This window comes from Melanaphis sacchari, unplaced genomic scaffold (assembly GCF_002803265.2).
Source record: "Melanaphis sacchari strain LSU unplaced genomic scaffold, SCAv2.0 Contig86_pilon_pilon, whole genome shotgun sequence".
Taxonomy (NCBI): Eukaryota; Metazoa; Arthropoda; class Insecta; order Hemiptera; family Aphididae; genus Melanaphis; species Melanaphis sacchari.
In genome coordinates, this window is record NW_020271611.1 from 353171 (window position 1) to 371878 (window position 18708).

The following is an 18708-nucleotide window of genomic DNA, read 5'->3' on the forward strand; positions in this document are numbered from 1 at the left end:
AACTAATAAATAGATGATTGAAAAATAACTATCATTGTTGTACCAAAATTATAGTTTATCAAAATGACTGTTATTACAATTTTATTTACGACTTAAAAAAAGAAAAAAATATCTAAATTATATCTAAATATTTTTATAGCACGTTCTAATTTGAAATTACGTTAGTTGATTGGTAAATATCAAACAGTAAGGTATAGTGTTTTGTAAAATTTAATCGTAAAATGTCAAAAATTGAAAATTAAAATATCAAATTAAAAAAATATATCGTAAAAGAATTCAATGAATATGTGTAAGATCGATAAATATATAATGAGTAGGTACTTAGAATTTCAAAAAATCAATAGCATATTAAACAGTACTGCACTTAACATTAATGTAAAACAATATCATTAAAATTAATTATTTTATTTATATAAATTGATTTATACTCCAATAACTAGTTGATGTGGAGAGGTTATTTTCTGTTGAAAAAAATATACTAGCACTCAATAGGATGAGTTTTAATAAAAGTAACTAAACCAAATATACCTATAGTTGTAAATTATTTTTTTAATATTTAATTTAAATTTGTTTTTTTAGAATTAATTTTAATAATTTTTTTTTTTTAAGTTTTATTTTGCTGCGAAATCAGAGTTCTATTAATTATATTATGTATGTCTATTGACTGAATAATTAAATTTTTTTCATTTTCATTAAATGAAAAAAAATACTATGAAAATAATTAGATGCCTAACCAAAATAAGAAATGATGAACTTATATTGAATTCATTTTCTAACTTGATGTTATTTTTTATATCAATACTAATATTTAGAGAAGACAGACCTTCATAGATTTCTCTTGATCTCATAAATAATTTACTGTTTATAGCTTTATATGATAAATTTATTATTTGATTTATATCATATGACTATGAACTTAGTAATTAATTGGTGATTAATAAAAAAGCAATACTTGGTTAAACAGTTTACAGGCAATATTATACATTTAAAATTTTATTAACCTTTATAATGTATAATGTATTTTCTTAATTGTAAATTTTAATAAAAAATTTTCAAAAAGAAAGGAAGATTTCAATGAACATTTTGTGTAATATGAATATCATTAAATGAAGTTTATTATTTTCATTTATATTTCTATTTTTTTTTTTCAACACTATATTATTAAACAAAGGTATACCTTTAAAATAATAACAAATTTTTATTGGTATGAAAATATATTAAAATTAAAATTTTAGATCAATTGCAATCTTTTAAAGGTAAACAATAAGAACAGTATTTAATAATAAAGATATTTGTTATAGTAGGTATGGATTCTGATTACTGTTGCTGGAGTCAAACAGAAAAACATTTAAAAATGAGGGTTTTATAATTATTGTTAAATATTTATGCATAAAAGGAAAAAATTATTAAAAATTGTACACAAAAATATTTAAATTACATACATATATTTATCTGATATATTGTTTTATAAGTATTACACAAAACAAGCAACTTATAAATATTATATTATTATTCCTTTTGTTGTGAAAAACTTAAACTTTGTTTATTGAATTCTAAAGACATTACTCCAAGGTTACCACTATATCGATTTTTAGAAATCTGAAAAAAATATTATTTATTTATACTATCTGCAACTAAAACAGTATTATATTTATACCTGTAGATATTTTTTAATTTGTAAAGATTCCATAACCTTATTTTGAATTATAAGAATATTATCAGCTTCTTGAGTAGCTTTAGCAGTACCAAAAATAGAATTAATGGACAATTGTTCGACGTCTTTTTCTTTTCTAGGATGCATTACTAATGTCACATGACAGTTTGAATATGTAGCAAATCTCCTAAACTCTGCTATAATTGAATCTTGTTGCCAAAATCGTTCTGAACCCATATCATATTTGGCACCAATGCCCATCATAAACTGTACATTATCAATGATCACATGTCCAATATCATGTACATAAACAGCATTCATCACAGCCTAATAATAACAAAGTGAAAGTATAATATATATATTATAATGAACTAGGATAATTTTAAATAAACAAATTTATAATTTTGTAAAGTTTTCAGGAATACCTAAATAAAATAAAAATTAAATTAAAAACTATGATATTTACCTATATCTTCTTAATGTTGTACATAAAATAATATTTAAAAATATTGATTATTAAATGAAAAAAACTTTTAAGTTTTAAACAATTAGACAATATTATTAATTAATTAAAATTTTATTTTTTTTCAATGCACCCATGGTCATTAATTATTTTTTTTTATCTATAATACACACTTGTATATTTTATTAAAAAGTTGGATATTTATTTTCTTTAATATTCAAAGCTTAAAAAAATTAACATGTTTTGACATATAAATTAACTTTTCTTAAATACAACTTACGTCCATCACCATATTTAGTGGTTGAGGGCCATGAAAAGTTAAAAAGTACAGTGGAAGCTTTTCAAATTGATCTGCTAAGTTGTCGAATAAGTCTAAATTAAGATGCACAGGTTCCTTAGCAAATTGTTGAAGCATGATTTTTGCTAAACGTTGGTTACGTATTTCAAAACTTCCCCATAATGTTGGTAACTATACACATACAATAAAAAATGACAAAATGTTATAAAATATTTGTAATTTTTATAAAAATATTGTGTACTCATTTAGGTTGGTAATTAAATGTAATAAGAGATAAAACAAATTAATAATTATTACTAAAATGTTTATATTTAAAACAGATATTTTGGAAGTGCCACATGGAAAAATGTTATCGTCAAGAAATTTGAAATTAATTAAACATCCAAGTCTCCTAACCAAGTAGTGTAGTTTACTTTTAAATAGATTAAGTGCAATGATGTTTTTAATAATAATATTTATATTATTAAGTAAAAAAAGGGGATCTACAATCATGTTATAATAAATAAAATTAAAATGTATACTATAATATACAATTTAAAACAAATTAATTAATTTAAAAAAATACTTAAAAGAAAATTGAACTAGGGTTAGACAATGAATACTTTTTTATCACTTTTTGATACATACAAGTTCATAGATTGTAAACTAAAAGTGTTTAAACATCCAATTAAAAATTATTTAATTACTTACACCTTGTTCAGCTAAATCTAATGAATATTCACTTATGAAAGTTGTTTTTCCTGATCCTGTTGGACCAGTTAATAAAGTAAGTTCTCCACGGCGATGGCCTCCAATAATCTTATTTAATGCCGGAAATTTAGTCCATTTCATTCCAAGAGTCTAAACAAAGTTCTTTAATTATTAATATTTATTCTATTTATATTTTTTTTCTTAACCTTGTCATGATTTTGTAACTCTGCATAAACTTCATTACGTATTGTTGAAAATTGAATAATACTAGGATGAACCATTTTATCAGCAGTTTTAAGTATTTTCTCAATATTTAAACCATGTTTATATGCTAAATAAGGGGATGGCTGATCATCAGTAGGCCTTATAAAATAACATCTACTTTCTATTAACTTCTTAGCAAATGTTCTTGCTGAATTCCATGCAATTTGATCATTTCCAAACCATAAGATTAATCTATTGAAATATTCTAAAGATGGTAATAATTCTTGTGGTAATTTTTGCACACCTTAAAAATAAAAAATATTAAAACAAATTTTTAGAATATTATTATTTATGATTAATAAACAGTATACAAATAAAATTTATGAAAATATAAGTTTAATGGTTATACAATTTTAATAAACATTTTGATGAAATGGATTGGAGTGATTGTTATAATAAATTAACTTAAAATATAAAATACATTTTAATCAAAGAAACATTATTGAATTTTACTATAATTGATTCTGTTTATCTAAATAAATAATAATATTTTGATATTGATAATTTATTAGTAAATTAAACTCAGAAAAACATTATTAATAAACATAATATAAAATAATGTAAATACCATGAGGTAAGCAAATAATATGGTGAGATGATTGATGCCCGGCTAATACTAATAAATGTTTAAAATCATCAACAACAATTGCACTTTGACTATGATTTGAAGTTAATGGAGGAACTTTAGCTATTCCCCAGCAACAATCATCTGGAACAGTATTTTGATTAAGACTATTATCCAATTTAATTTCTTTATATCCAACAATAGTTTTATTATCAAGCATCATAGTCAAGTACAAGGAACTATTTTCTGAATTAACATATAAACCTGGAATATGATCAAGGTATTGTAATTTTAAATCCTGTAAAATAAACATCATAATTGTTAGAATGTTTTAAAACTTACATAACTATCTAAATCAGAGGATCCCTAACTTTTTATAGCACGGCCCATTTTAGAAATTATTTAAATTTTGGTGACCCACAAAAATATTGAATCAATGACTATATGTCTAAAAAAAATTATTATTTAAAAATATAACACACATAATCCGTGGCCCACTAAAAATATGATCGAGATCCATAGTTTGGAATCTCTGATCTAGATAATTAATGGAAATTAATAAATTAATTTCTAAAATAATGACCTAAACTTAGATTTAAATTGTTACTAGAAATAATATTTTGAATTTTATTTATTTTAAGTTATCTAAACCACTTAATACTTAAAATTATAATATATGTATATCTTTTATACTATTATCAAAAAAAAAAATTAGAAATATGAATAAAAAGGATAAAAAAGTGAGCATATTTACACATTTTTTAATAAAATAAATAATGATCAGGGTAATTTTATTTATTTTTACCCACATTTTTAATTATGCCAATAAATGTTAATCATATATTCATGATCATGACAAGTAAAATTTTTTGAGTGAACATACAAATTAATATTTATTTATTAATCATTATCGATTGATTATTTACTATTTATTTAATAATATTCTACTTGAACTATAAAACACTTCTGTTAAAATAGATCAATAGCTTATTTATAAAATGAAGTAATAACTTATAAGTAAACGTTCAATTTACAGGTAAGTTTTAAATTGATAAAAATTAAATAATAAATAAACAAACTAATGGCATCTTTTACAGATATATCATGTTATAGACTTCCTACAGTTCTTAATTTTACTTTAAATTGAAATATTTATATAAGTTATTTATTTAATATTGAATTCATATTTTATAAGGACTTAAAATAGTATAGAACTATTACCTCCATATTAAGAGATTTTAAAATACTCTTTTTATCACTAGTTTTTAATAATTTAAAATTTATTAAATTATCAGTCTTGTTGTTAAAATCTTTAACAGCTTCAAAATTCTTTGGAGTGGGTACACAAATCTTATCATTTTTTTTTGCGTGTGACTTAAATATTGACCAATTGCCATACCTCAAACAATGTGTACAAATAAACCAACCTAAAACATTTAAATAGTAAATACTATATTATTCAATAAGTACAAATATATCAAAAGTTAGTTGTTCAGCATTTTTTTATAAAACTAATTACCAGTAATTTTATTTATGTATAAAGATGTGTTATTACAAAAACTGCATCTTATTAATAAGCAAGTAAATTGATTTTTGTAAGGTATTTTTAAACTGTCCAATAATTTTGAAACGAAAAATTCTCCTGATATCGGTCTATCATCTGTTGAATTCATTTTTATTTGATTTTGTATACTAAAATACAATTTTTGTTTGAATAGTTTCCTTTGAAGAAACATTCTTGAATAATTTCTAATTGAAATGTATGTTTTCATAGTCATCATTTTTATAAGTTAATAAACGGAAATAATATTATTTTAATGATACTCAAATGCAAATGAAATTTTTTGGTTAAGTTAGTACTTGAAAATTAGAAATCACAACTTTGAATTTCATTAACGATGAAAATTTAAATATTTTATTATTTACCTATTGCTTAATCGTTAATGCTTAAATTTTAAATAATAATGATAAAAATATTAATTCGGTTAGGTTATAGATACTAGTAACAGCAACATAATCAGCACACACCAGAGAGATTATAACGCGTTATAACTTATAACGAACTTATTCTATAATGGATCATATGATTCTTCGGACGAAGATGAAGAATTATGAAGCATACTAAGCATAGCCTAGTTCAATGCTCATTTAGTTCATTGAGTTCATTCATCACACTACACTAATCCAAGGATCATAAGTCATAATATATACGTAATACAATATATTAATATATTAATTGTTGATACATATAAATATAAAAAAAAGTTATCGCCGTTATCGGGATATAAGTGTAAAATGATACAACATACAAATCACTGGATTTCGTGTGAACTGTGCTTAACAAGTAACACGTTACACGGTCAACACGGTCATCAAATCGACAGTGTTGATTCAATACCATAACGTTCATAACCCATAAGTTTTAACATTTTGGTAAACACTAAATAAATATGAAATGAGATTCCGAATATTGAATAGGTACATGGTTACAAAATGTTGGTAACCCATTATCCTCATCCTGTTCTGTATAGTAAACACTAAAATACATGCGTTAACAGACTTATTATAGCTACGTCGTTTGTCGTGTCGTATTCCTTGTATTCCGATTGGTCATTGTGATACTGCTTCACTGTTTTTAATCAGTAAATTAAATTATCAGAGTTTAATGATAAATTTTATTTGAATAAAAAAAAAAAATTGTAATTAATGTAATTCGTATTTTTGTACTTTATGGCGTTTATGTTTATGCTGTTATAATATAATTACTCTATTGAGTAGAGTACTAGAGTCGTGTTCGAGTGTTTAATTATTCGAATACTTAGTAGGGCTCGAGTGTTGTATTAAACTATAGATCACTCGATATTTTTCATCACACTGTTTTCAATTAAATTATATTTTGTATTACTTGCTGTAATGACCATTAGTGAAGATTTATTAAAATCTAAATTAACAGTTGCACTTGACGCATCGTACGTGGTAAGTTCAATTTAATACTGTATTAATAATTAAAATAGTTTTTTTTTATTTATTTCGTATATAGTTTTACTAAGCAGTAAATCATGTTAACACAATATTTTTAATCCATTGAAATCTTGTAATTCTTACAATTTATTATAATAATATTTCCTTAATTATTTTATTGTTAGAGTTATTTGGTATTAAAAACTAAAAATACTTGTCTTAAATAATAACTTATTTTATAGAAATAAGTACTGTTTTTAGAATATATCATATTTATGTAATGTGGTTGTGTATACATGTATAGATAATTAATTATATGTAGGGAATAATAAATAAATAGCTTATCAGTTTCTCTAATTTTATTTTAAATATTATTTACCAAAGCCTATAGGAAGTAAAAAGTATTGGACTATATAGGTACTTTAGAATTTTTACTCATTTTTTATTATAAGAATTATAATGTTTAATTAAGTTTTATTTAAAATTAATGTAACTTGTATGTAATAAAAATAAATAATAAATAAATACATTTTATATAGAAATAATGCACACATTATGTATAATATTCAAATTATAAGTTGTTGATTCAAAAAACAACATATATCATTTAATATTACCTATTTAATTTATAAGTTATTATAGTCTTCATATTGTTTGAATAGAGTAAAAAAAAACAACTTTTTTTTTATAATCTAATTAATATCATTAACTAGGAATTTTCACTCGCAGGGAAAAACATGCCCAACAAAAAACTTTTCTATTTTTGATCAATATTTTAAAAACTTAAATTAATTCACTGTATGTGAGGTTCACTAATTTATAGAATTAAAAATAAAGAATTAATTGAACTTCATGACCTTATTTATTTTAAGACTTGGCAAAGTCCATAATTATAATTATAATACGTCCAATTTAATAAAGTACCTAGTGATTTTTTTAATAATTTTTTAAGGAATATATCATAATATAATTAGATTTTTTCATAAAAGCTAATAATGAATATAATATTTATTGTAAAGTAGGTATTCTCCAAGCAATTATTTCGATTTGTTACCAGATTATTAGATTTATCAACATTTTATAGAAACAATATAAATTATTGTCATGATTTTATAAATGCATAGTAAAGTGTAACAAAAAGTAAGGAATTATCAGATTATTAATATTTTAAAAATAGTATAATTAAATAAACTCCATAAACTATAATTTTATTGTGGACTTTAAAAATGCTATTTTATTATCATATTATTTACTAATAAATAATATACTATCTAATCTAAGAAAGTAAAATTTCTCTGATTTTTTAATAACACTGTGTAGATACTAGATACGTATGAAGATATTTATAATATTATTAAAGTTATGGATTGAAAATTGTATCATATACCATTTATGAAAGTGCAGTAGTTCAGAAAATTGTTTGATCAAAAATAGTAGATATGTTAAGTGATTATTTAAACAATAATTACTTACTATCCCAAACATTTCTTTTTTTTTTGTATACAGCTTGGAGTAATTACAAATGACTAATGTACATTTTTCATATCATACTCCAAAGCAGAAAATTTTGAACTAGTATTTTATTAATTATAAACTTCTGATTTATAAAATATAATTGTTTAATTAATTTAACAGAGCATATGTCGATTTACAATTCTACTCCTCAAAATTATAAATACATACAAGTTATTAGCTTATGAATTAATGGCTTATAGTTCAAAATTTTAATTGTATCAATGTATCATATCATTTGAAATTCATAGAATATTTTGCTTTTATCAAAAACGGTATTTGGTAATCATTTTTAATTATATAAAAAAAGATTTCAAAAACATGGATACTTTTCGAAAATCAAAATATTGTCAGTTTTTTCTTAACGTCTTGTGTCTTAAATTGTGTACCATGCAAGATTCTTGGGATATTTTCAGTTTCCATAGTTTTTGTTATGCATAATACTTATTCTGATTAGCTTGTCTGCCTAGTGCCTACTGCTGTCGTCCGTTATGTGTATAATTATATCTTTTGTACTGTACAGTATACATTTATTTTTAACGGATATTAGTATATTACCAGTATATTATATCATTGATTTATCTTTACTCTTTAGTTCTTTACATACAGTAAATAATGATTACTATAAATTAAATATTAGATAATAGATAGTGTTTACCTACTAGGCGATGGCAGCAACTGTTGCTGCAGCTGCCATTTTATGTTTATCTAAATTCTAAATAAATAAGTTTATAGATAATAAAATATGTAAATATAATATATATATATATATATATATATTATATAATGAAAAAAAATTCGAATTATTATCATTAAATAATTTATCTAAGCTTAGTTTTGAAAATATACGATGCGTCAAATCGTTCTAAGACATTGTAACTTATCATTTTATCATTTTTTTATAGAGTCTTAGGCCTTGAGTATTCTAATTGGCTGCGGCAGTTGTGCCTTGTGCGGCATCGGGCATTCGCCATTCGGACTATTCGGAGTTCGGCGTTTAATCTACTATAATGTTAGTATTTTCTAATTTTCTATTTTTTGGTCGTTATTCATGAATACTAAAGGTTAAAATTAAACAAATTAAATTATTAATATAGTATTTATTATTTTATTATTTAAAATTACGACTTTCCGACTTCCGTTCGAATAATTTATTACCGGGTTTAATTTTGAATATAACTAATAAGTATTGTTTTAATTATCTAAAAACAAAATATTGTATGTAATTTAACTGGTGAATTGTTCAAATTTGAGTTTGGATCGATAGTAAATGCAAGCGGAATGCAATCAGAAACACCAAAGAAAATTTTTTCCAGTCTTCTGGTAATAATCCTTGATGTTAATCCAGCTCAAGATACTTTGCTTAGTGGAGAAATAAAGCTATCATCCATACTAAGTTCTGTTGTTGCTTTTGCTAATTCTCATCTAATGCTTCGGACCCATAATAAAGTTGCAGTGCTTGCATCAGATCCAAATAGTTGTGATTTTATTTATTCTGATCAAGATGAACTCGATTTTAAAAAGAAAACAGTTAGTAGTTGTAAAATGGGTGGAAGCCAATATGAATTATTTAGTCATATAGATCGTTCTATCAAATTTAATATAGTGAAATTCCTCAAGGATGCAGCTGAAGAACCTCATATGTCTAGAGATACTGTGTTTGGAGCATCTTGTGCCAAAGCTTTATGCTATATAAACAGATTACAAAATAATTTATTTCCGGGCGAAACAATGAATTCAAGAATATTAATTATATCTGGTTGTGATAATGAAGGAGACAAATACATACGTTGTATGAATACATTTTTCACAGCTCAAAAACAAAATGTAGCTATCGATGTTTGTAGTCTTACCCATGATGTCACTCTATTAAAACAAGCATGTTATATCACAGAAGGTTCATATTTTCGTATGCCTAAATTAGAAGGATTATTACTGTATTTACAATGGATATTTTTAACGGAACCTTCATCTAGAAAAAAATTAGTCATACCATTAGCTCCTCAGTTAGACTTCCGACCTTTTTGTTTTTGCCATGGAACCCTAACAGCAATTGGTTTTGTGTGTTCATTATGTTTAACTATTTATTGTAAAATAAGTCCTATTTGCACAACTTGTGAAGCAGTTTTCAAAGTACGATCAGCTATTGCAGTCAAACCTAAAAAGAAGAAAATTAAAACAAGTGTGAATAATTAAGTTTGTTTTCAAATTAATTACCTTAACTTTTATATTTAATGATAATTTTTAGAAATATAATACAAATATTAAAATTAAAATTAAAAAAATTGTATGAAGTTATTAATGTATTATTTATTTGAACTTGAATTTTAAAGATATTGTTAATTATAATAATTGAATTTTTAAAATACATAATAATAAAATAACATCTTATAAATATTAAATTTTCGAAAACAGACTGGTCTCGTTTAATATAGTATATTTAATTAAGTTATCATGTGTCCTGTATTTTTTAAAGTAATATATTTACCAAGATACATAAATGTCTTGAAATATAGTATATTATATTTAATATAATTTGTTAAAAAAAAAATACATCAAGACTAAAACATCATTACAGTAAAAAAATGAAAACTAAACAAAAATTAAAGAATTAATTTACTTAATTTTTGTTTGGATATAAAAAATGTATTAAATTTTTTTACATCATATTTAAAATATATAAAGCCCATATTATTTACAATTTCCATTTTTCTTTTTCCAGAACAATCATCATTTTTCGTGAAAGCAAGTGTCTCATTTTGATTTATGAGTTTACATTGTGATACAATGATTTACAAAAACTTAATACCTATATACTTGAAAAAAGTACTCGATGAGAAACTTATTTTAATGATTGCTGTATTATTTCGTTGGTTTGTCAGCTTGCATGATTATTCTGGAAAATCAAAAACTCCGATGTATGGTGATTATGAAGCCCAACGGCATTGGATGGAAGTTACAATTTCTCTATCAACCACTCAATGGTATTTTAATTCATCCAACAATGATTTATTATACTGGGGTCTTGATTATCCACCTTTAACAGCCTACCATAGTTATTTAAATGGTTTAGTATTTAAAAAACTTCTTCCAGAGTCCGTCCAGCTTAATACATCTAGAGGTTTTGAATCAAATTTTCATAAGCTACTCATGAGGTATTCTGTGCTTATAGTTGACCTGTTGATATTTATACCGGCTGTTAGTTGGTTTTTTAGAAAGTTTTTTAAAATTACGAATAATAACCAAATAAGTCAAACAATGATCATTGCATTAACATTGTTCTATCCTGGATTAATATTAATAGATCATGGACATTTCCAATATAATTGTGTTTCTCTAGGTTTATTTGTAGCAAGTGTTGCTTGTGTGTTTGCCAACAAAACTATCCTTACTTGCCTTTTATTCAGTATGGCTCTAAACTACAAGCAAATGGAGTTATACCATGCTTTGCCATTTTTCTTTTATTATATTGGAATTGTTTATGAAATATATAAGAAACATTCATTCATGAAAGCTTTAAAGACATTATCTATTCTTGTATTGAGTGTTACGATAACATTTCTAGTATTATGGCTTCCTTTCATTAGTGACACTGAACAAGTATTCCAAATCATACATAGAATTTTCCCGTTAGAACGAGGTGTTTTTGAAGACAAAGTTTCCAACTTATGGTGTCTAATTAATGTTCTGTATAAGTTGAGGAATATTAATAATCAAACCATGGCTATGTTATGCTTATTAACGACATTAATTTCAGTATTGCCCACTTGCCTAAATCTTTTAAAAAATCCTTCTAAAATAAAATTTTTAATTTCACTAATTAATTGTTCATTGTCTTTTTTCCTATTTTCTTTTCAAGTTCACGAAAAAAGTATACTTTTGGTTGCCATACCAGTTTTAATGTATGCTCCTCAAAATACATTTATGTGTACTTGGTTTTTGTCGTTGACAACATTTAGTATGCTTCCTTTATTGATAAGGGATAATTTATTGGTCCCATTCATTTCTTTATCATTAATATATTTTATAGTCTACAATAATATTGAACAATTAATTTCACATAAAAAAAATACATCAAAATTAAATTTATTACGTAATTTTTCATTATTTGGCTGTGCAGTATTAACTTTTTGTGCCTTAGCATTAAAACCTCCCCAGAAATATCCACATTTATGGTCATTGTTTATATCTGTTTATAGTTGTATGCATTTTATTTTATTTTTAATCTATTTTAATTATAGTCAATTAATACTACATAATCCAAAAAAAAAATTATATTAGCTTACTTAAAATAGATTTGATCTATTATTGGATTTTTTTTATTTGATTTTCATGAATATTATAAATGTATATTATGAATTACCTAATATTTTTTCAAAGTGAATATTTTAATTTATCCTAAAAGTTTAAACTTGATAATTTGTTTAAATGTTTAAGATGTATATTGCATGTATTGGATATTAATTTATAATTTTGTCTAGTTTTAAAATTGTATGTAATTGTAAATTTGTCAGTTATCCATAATTGTATAATTTGTTTTGTATACTGAAAATACATTATTTATAGAAAAAATTATTTTCATGTAGTTTTAAGAAAACCAAATGTTTTAAATAAATTGGTAAACTTATAAATATGGCATTATTATTAATATTTTATTTGATATCAATGGTTATACTATTTGTTATACAATTATTAAATATAAAGTAATGAATTATGTCAACGAGAAAATATTATTTTTATTTTTTTAATTTACCTATAGCTTATATTATATTAGAAAAAATATACACAGAACATAATATATTCTTTAGAAAATAATGTTAAAGCATTAAAAACATTTATAATATCATCATTATTGGATTCCAATGTTTATTCAGTGTAATAAATAATAATATTTGACAAAATAAAAGTAAAATTTAATATACATTTTGCCAATGAACATGACTATATTACTGTAATGAGCATATTTAGTCATAATTTTAGATGACATATTAATTATTAGATATTGAAAATAGATGATATTTATGATGTATAGGTACATAATTATATGAATTTTCTAAAAATTAACTCAATTTTAATTTCTTATTCAATATTTTCAAAATTATATTGCTAAGAAAAACATATCTGTATGAGTCAATAAAATAGAATGATCTATCATTTACTTTACTAATTATTTTTACTATTAAGTTAACATAAAAACAGTAAAATATAATAGCTTAGTTTAATATACATGTCTATGTCATGGTATATGCTTGAACTTTGAATGTTCATGATATAAATAAAAGGTTTAATAAATAAAATATGGTTATCCAAATAATATATAATTGATTAAAAAAATGTAAATAGTTATACAAATATCGTAAAATGTGTAATAACTAATAAAATATAGTATATTATCTATTTATTAATATCCATTATATATCTATTAAGACAAAACTGCATAAATTATTTTTATTTTATGAGTTATATGTTATTATTGAAACCCAACGTTAAAAAAATAATATAATCTAACCAACATTTTTATTTAGAGTAATATAGTATTGGTTTAATAAACATTTTTCAATGATATATAAACATTAATTTATTTTATGAATTTTTAATTTTAGTCTGTCAATGATGATTCCGATGGATGTGGTGCTAAATTTAGTGTAGTTGTGGTATCTGATAAATTTAATGGTAAAACATTATTACAACGTCATCGGTGAGTAGTTTTTAAGTGACTATTATCTGTTACACTTATTATTAAATCATTAGTACATATCATTATTTCATTGGAAATTAATTATAATTTATAATGTATTTATACACTAATTAATATTATAATTTATTAACAATATTAATAAATTATTGTTAGCAAAATATATTACAGATGTTCTGAGTTATCAAATTAAATTTTTAGTAAACAAATAATATAATTTTTGATAGTTAATTTTAAAAAATCAATTTATTTAATATAATAATGAATAAATCATTTTTATAATCTAAATCTTAGCTATATACTTCATTAATGTAAATTAATTATAAATATATTGCTGAGTTGTACAACCTAGATTCATTATTTTTTGAAGTGTTTTAACTAAGGATATCTATTTTTATATTCTATTTACAGTACTCCACAAGAATAATTATCATAATTATTGTTATGGTTTTAAATTATTAAACATTAACATTGGTCTTTAAGTCATAATTACAAAAAAAAATAATAATTTAATTTATTTTAAAATATTACTAAAGAAAATGTATTATGATTATTTGTTTAGTGTATAGGTTTATTGTATCATTTTTTTATACTTTAAATATGCTTCAGATAAAGTGTTCAAAAGATTTCCATTAACAAGTATGCTTTTTTTTTTTATTTACATTTTTAAGGAAATTACATGTGTGTTAATGAAAGATTTTTATAAATTAATTGTATTAATAAAAGTAATTATTTCATGAGTTTCTAGTATCTTAAACTATAATTTATTTGTTTGTTTTAAAAACCAGTAATAAAAAGAATAATTATATTAATATGTATCAAACGTAAAGAGAGTACACATTATGTTCTGACATATTTTTAATTATTTTAAGTTATCAAAGGTCATTTTTTTATTTAATAAGTAAAGTCTTGTCAAAGTATAATTAAAAATTGAACATTTTTATCAATATTTTAATACTTATTCATTAAATTTAAGAATTGTCTATCAAGTTTTTTTTTAAATTGTATTTTGTTTGCCTTTTATATTGAGTTTTAATATAGTTATAGATAATTAAAAGAAAGTTGGTCAAGAGTCTAGTTATAAATTATTTATAAATCACTTATAAGTAATTATATTATTACATAATTATAAATTTATTTTTATTACAGACGTTGGTTAAGTACTACTTGGTTGAAACACTAATATAATGTGTCTAAAAACTAGAGACATGTTCTTGTATACAAATTATATGAAACGTTTTTAAACACTAGGCATCCAGTATATTAATTTATAATTTATTAATTTATGCCTTCTATTTATGTTTTTTTTTTCAGAATGGTAAATGAAGTACTAGCTGAAGAATTAAAAGAAATACACGCATTCTCACAGAAAACATTGACAACAGAACAATGGAATAATTTAAATAAAGTTTAATTGATTTATAATTTATAGAACAAGACCTAACATTACATTTTATCAAGACTCAATATTTTAATATTATTTTAATTTAAAAAAATGAGTTCTAATATACAGTTTGAAGTAACAGCTCCAGGAAAAATAATCCTTTTTGGTGAACATAGTGTTGTATATGGAAAACCAGCAATCGCGTGTGCTATTGATCAACATACTACATTAACATTTACTGAAAGTTATTGTAATAACCAAGATTTGAATACTATACCATGTCGCATTATTTTGCCACTCATAAATTATTCAGGAATGTTGACTATTCATTTGGATACAAAACCAACATTTTCACCTACTGCATATTTTCAAGAAACCTTAAATAAATTAAACAAAAACGAACCATTTCTCAACGAATTAGATACATTATCTGGTAATGAAAAAAAAACACTTACTGTTTTACATTTTATTTTTGGAGGAATTCTGAAATGCTATATGAAACAATTGAAAAACATTTCATTCACTATTGAAATAACATCTGTACTGAAGTTAGGTGCTGGAACTGGTAGCTCTGCATCTTACTGTGTTTCTCTTGTAGCAGCTTGTTTGGCTTATGTAAAGTTTAAAATCAGTTCTAATGTAGAAATACAATTTGATCCATTGTTGGATGATTTTCATTCACAAAGTGGTGACAACCTGTTAATTATTGAGGCATTTACTGACAACTTTACATTCAGTGACGGGGTAATATATTTTTGTAAATATTTACTTTTAATTTTTACAATATACCTAATAAAAATACTTAATTATGTTTCACAGTTCTTTTTTTTTTTTTTTGTAACTAATATAAATTATAACCATGTTTATTTTTTAGGAAAAATGTTTGATAAATAGATGGGCTTTATTAGCAGAAAATTTTATTCATACTAAAGCTTCAGGATTAGATAATACTATTTGCACTTATGGAACAATGGTTCAGTACACAAAACTTAATAGCCATAAATTATTGGAAGCTCCTGAACTAAAAATTCTTTTGATATATTCAGGTTTGTTTAAACATTATTTATTGAATAACAAATTATTACTAATAAACTAAATAAAAGTTTAAGAATAAGTATACTGAACTGCTTGTTTTTAATATTTTTCCATCTATTATTAGCTTTTAAGTAAATTTTATAATTCAACATTTTTATGTAATAAAAAATCTTTTTCAAGCTTAATTCAATAACTCTTCCTTTTCCTTGAATTACCTACAGGTAGTCCTTTGTTAACTGAACATTATCCAACAAAGTTACTAATATAATTTATCTAAAAATGTTTTGAATCTATTTATCTATTATTTATTTAATTGCTCTTAAATTATTTAAGTATATTCAATCATGGACCATGAAACTCATTCTAAACAGTAACTTATCTATGTATTAATATATAATTCCACCAAAAGATGATTATGCGTTTTAAAATTTGTAGTTAATGAGATCCATAATTTATTTTAAGGTGTGGAAAGATCTACTGGAAATGTGGTGCAGAGTGTACGCACAAAATACAATGATGACACGTATCAACCAATTCTTGATGCCATTTTTAACTCTATAGGACAAATCGTAAATGCAGCAGTTAATGCAATTGATCAAATGGCTCAAAATCCTTTACAAGAGCTTCAACAAATAAGTGTTTTGCAAGTAAGTAATTACTATTTAAATGTTATATTCATATGAATAACATGAATATTTTTTTTTCAATTAGACTCTCATGGATATGAATCAAGGTTTGCTGATGTCATTGGGTGTATCTCATGAAACATTAGATGCTATTGTGGCAATATTAAAAAAGTTTGATCTTCATGCAAAGTTAACTGGTGCTGGAATGGGAGGATATGCTATATGTCTTGTTCCTCCTAATATTCATAAGTCTAAAATAGAAACATGTATGCAAGAATTAAAAATTTATGGTTTTGAATCTAATATATGTACAATTGGTTGTCCTGGAGTTAGAATACAAACTAAATAAATTAAGAAAAGTGGCCTAATATTATTTATGTAGTATGCAATTTTGTTTATAAACAATTTATAATATTCTAGTAAACATTTAATGAAATATTACAATTTTTTAATAACAAATATATTATACAATATAAGATAATAAATTTAACATGTATAAATCAGTATGTTTTAAAATATTTAAAAAAAAAGTGTATTAATAGTATAGCATGAAATCTAAAGGTAAAATAAAGAAGTTCAATAATTTATAGTTTGCTTTTTGCTTTGTTATTACAAAATATAATTTTTTTCTTGATTACATATAAACAATGATATAGACCAATGGTTAATGTGCTTTCGCACTACATTGTAGCATATCTTTTTTTGTATAGTATTGGCATTGATTTTATAATATACTTATATATTATATACTTATCTTATATCATAAAACCAATGGTATTGGTGTATACTGTATACAATATACATAATGTCAAAATAAAACCAATGTGTTTCCAATTAAAACTGTAGACTATATTTTAGTAGAGAAAATAGTAAAAGTTCTAAAACTCGGCAGATCAATACTTACCTTACTTGGTATTAACAGTATACATTATATATAATTATAAAAACTCAATGTAATAGCTTGCTTAATAATTGTTGTCTAGATAAAAATTTAGATATATACCTATGTTCCATATTTTAATTTGAGGCACTCTTAAATTACAAAACAAGGGTATTTTTATAAGTTAGTACACCTTGCTTATAGACAAGTTTTTAATAAGGACCTTATGTCACAATAAGTTTCAATGTTTGAAGCACATTACCCAACAATATTAGAATTTATAGAATTTATTTTAATTCAAAATGGTGCCATCAAACATAATTATTTATTAATAAATTATTTTTGTAGAAACAGAAAATATAGTACTTAAATACTGTCAATATTAATTAGTTTATATAGGTTGTTTTAAGATACAACTAATACAAGTAAAGTATGATGGAAGACATTATTACTAGATCAGGTCAAAATATATTGGAAGTGTTTTCTATCTAAAAACAAACATTTTTTTGTCTGTCTTGACTCTTGTTATAATTAAAATCTAAGAATATATATCCTAAATAAATAACTTAGTGTTTAAATATAATAAACTATTTTTTTTTCAATTTTATAATAGTTATAGAATTCAGAAAATATTCTGAAATATATTAATATTTTTTTTATATTTTGTCATCACGCTTTAGA

At 22.9% G+C, this 18708-nt stretch overlaps 5 protein-coding genes across 6 annotated transcripts; 4 read left to right on the forward strand and 1 right to left on the reverse strand.

Annotated features, from left to right (window-relative positions):
- Positions 1-1458: 1458 nt before the first annotated feature.
- LOC112602364 (twinkle protein, mitochondrial) lies at positions 1459-5746 on the reverse strand. Its single transcript, XM_025350399.1, has 8 exons — positions 5454-5746; positions 5156-5361; positions 3938-4232; positions 3312-3613; positions 3106-3255; positions 2398-2586; positions 1658-1981; positions 1459-1599 (listed from the first exon to the last, which is right to left on the reverse strand). The coding sequence occupies exons 1-8, from the start codon at positions 5713-5715 to the stop codon at positions 1510-1512; spliced, it is 1818 nt and encodes a 605-aa protein (XP_025206184.1). The 5' UTR covers positions 5716-5746; the 3' UTR covers positions 1459-1509.
- A 1075-nt stretch (positions 5747-6821) lies between these two features.
- On the forward strand, positions 6822-12688 carry LOC112602365 (dolichyl pyrophosphate Man9GlcNAc2 alpha-1,3-glucosyltransferase). Of its 2 annotated transcripts, XM_025350401.1 has the most exons (3): positions 6822-6910; positions 9313-9419; positions 11130-12688. In XM_025350401.1, exon 3 carries the CDS (start codon positions 11174-11176, stop codon positions 12686-12688), a length of 1515 nt encoding a protein of 504 aa, XP_025206186.1. In that variant the 5' UTR covers positions 6822-6910; positions 9313-9419; positions 11130-11173. The 2 variants fall into 2 exon arrangements, with proteins under 2 accessions (XP_025206186.1, XP_025206185.1); XM_025350400.1 differs by lacking the exon at positions 9313-9419 and having other exon boundaries at positions 6823-6910.
- LOC112602368 (bolA-like protein 2) lies at positions 6828-15543 on the forward strand. The gene is made up of 3 exons (XM_025350404.1): positions 6828-6910; positions 14011-14105; positions 15417-15543. Exons 1-3 carry the CDS (start codon positions 6848-6850, stop codon positions 15514-15516), a joined length of 258 nt encoding a protein of 85 aa, XP_025206189.1. The 5' UTR covers positions 6828-6847; the 3' UTR covers positions 15517-15543.
- Positions 9667-10641, forward strand: LOC112602367 (general transcription factor IIH subunit 3). Its single transcript, XM_025350403.1, has one exon. The coding sequence runs from the start codon at positions 9689-9691 to the stop codon at positions 10601-10603; it is 915 nt and encodes a 304-aa protein (XP_025206188.1). The 5' UTR covers positions 9667-9688; the 3' UTR covers positions 10604-10641.
- LOC112602366 (mevalonate kinase) lies at positions 15527-17556 on the forward strand. Its single transcript, XM_025350402.1, has 4 exons — positions 15527-16230; positions 16361-16532; positions 16984-17168; positions 17233-17556. Exons 1-4 carry the CDS (start codon positions 15598-15600, stop codon positions 17494-17496), a joined length of 1254 nt encoding a protein of 417 aa, XP_025206187.1. The 5' UTR covers positions 15527-15597; the 3' UTR covers positions 17497-17556.
- The last annotated feature ends 1152 nt before the right edge of the window (positions 17557-18708 follow it).

Coding starts and splice junctions, on each gene's coding strand:
- LOC112602364 (XM_025350399.1), bottom strand. CDS start 5,715: ATGATGACTATGAAAACATACATTTCAATTAGAAATTATTCAAGAATG. Junction 3,256..3,311: donor AGTTACAAAATCATGACAAG/GTTAAGAAAAAA, acceptor AACTTTGTTTAG/ACTCTTGGAATGAAATGGAC. Junction 1,982..2,397: donor CACTAAATATGGTGATGGAC/GTAAGTTGTATT, acceptor TGTTATTATTAG/GCTGTGATGAATGCTGTTTA.
- LOC112602365 (XM_025350401.1), top strand. CDS start 11,174: ATGAGTTTACATTGTGATACAATGATTTACAAAAACTTAATACCTATA.
- LOC112602366 (XM_025350402.1), top strand. CDS start 15,598: ATGAGTTCTAATATACAGTTTGAAGTAACAGCTCCAGGAAAAATAATC. Junction 16,231..16,360: donor ACTTTACATTCAGTGACGGG/GTAATATATTTT, acceptor TTTATTTTTTAG/GAAAAATGTTTGATAAATAG. Junction 17,169..17,232: donor AACAAATAAGTGTTTTGCAA/GTAAGTAATTAC, acceptor TTTTTCAATTAG/ACTCTCATGGATATGAATCA.
- LOC112602368 (XM_025350404.1), top strand. CDS start 6,848: ATGACCATTAGTGAAGATTTATTAAAATCTAAATTAACAGTTGCACTT. Junction 6,911..14,010: donor CACTTGACGCATCGTACGTG/GTAAGTTCAATT, acceptor TTTTAATTTTAG/TCTGTCAATGATGATTCCGA. Junction 14,106..15,416: donor ACATTATTACAACGTCATCG/GTGAGTAGTTTT, acceptor TTTTTTTTTCAG/AATGGTAAATGAAGTACTAG.
- LOC112602367 (XM_025350403.1), top strand. CDS start 9,689: ATGCAATCAGAAACACCAAAGAAAATTTTTTCCAGTCTTCTGGTAATA.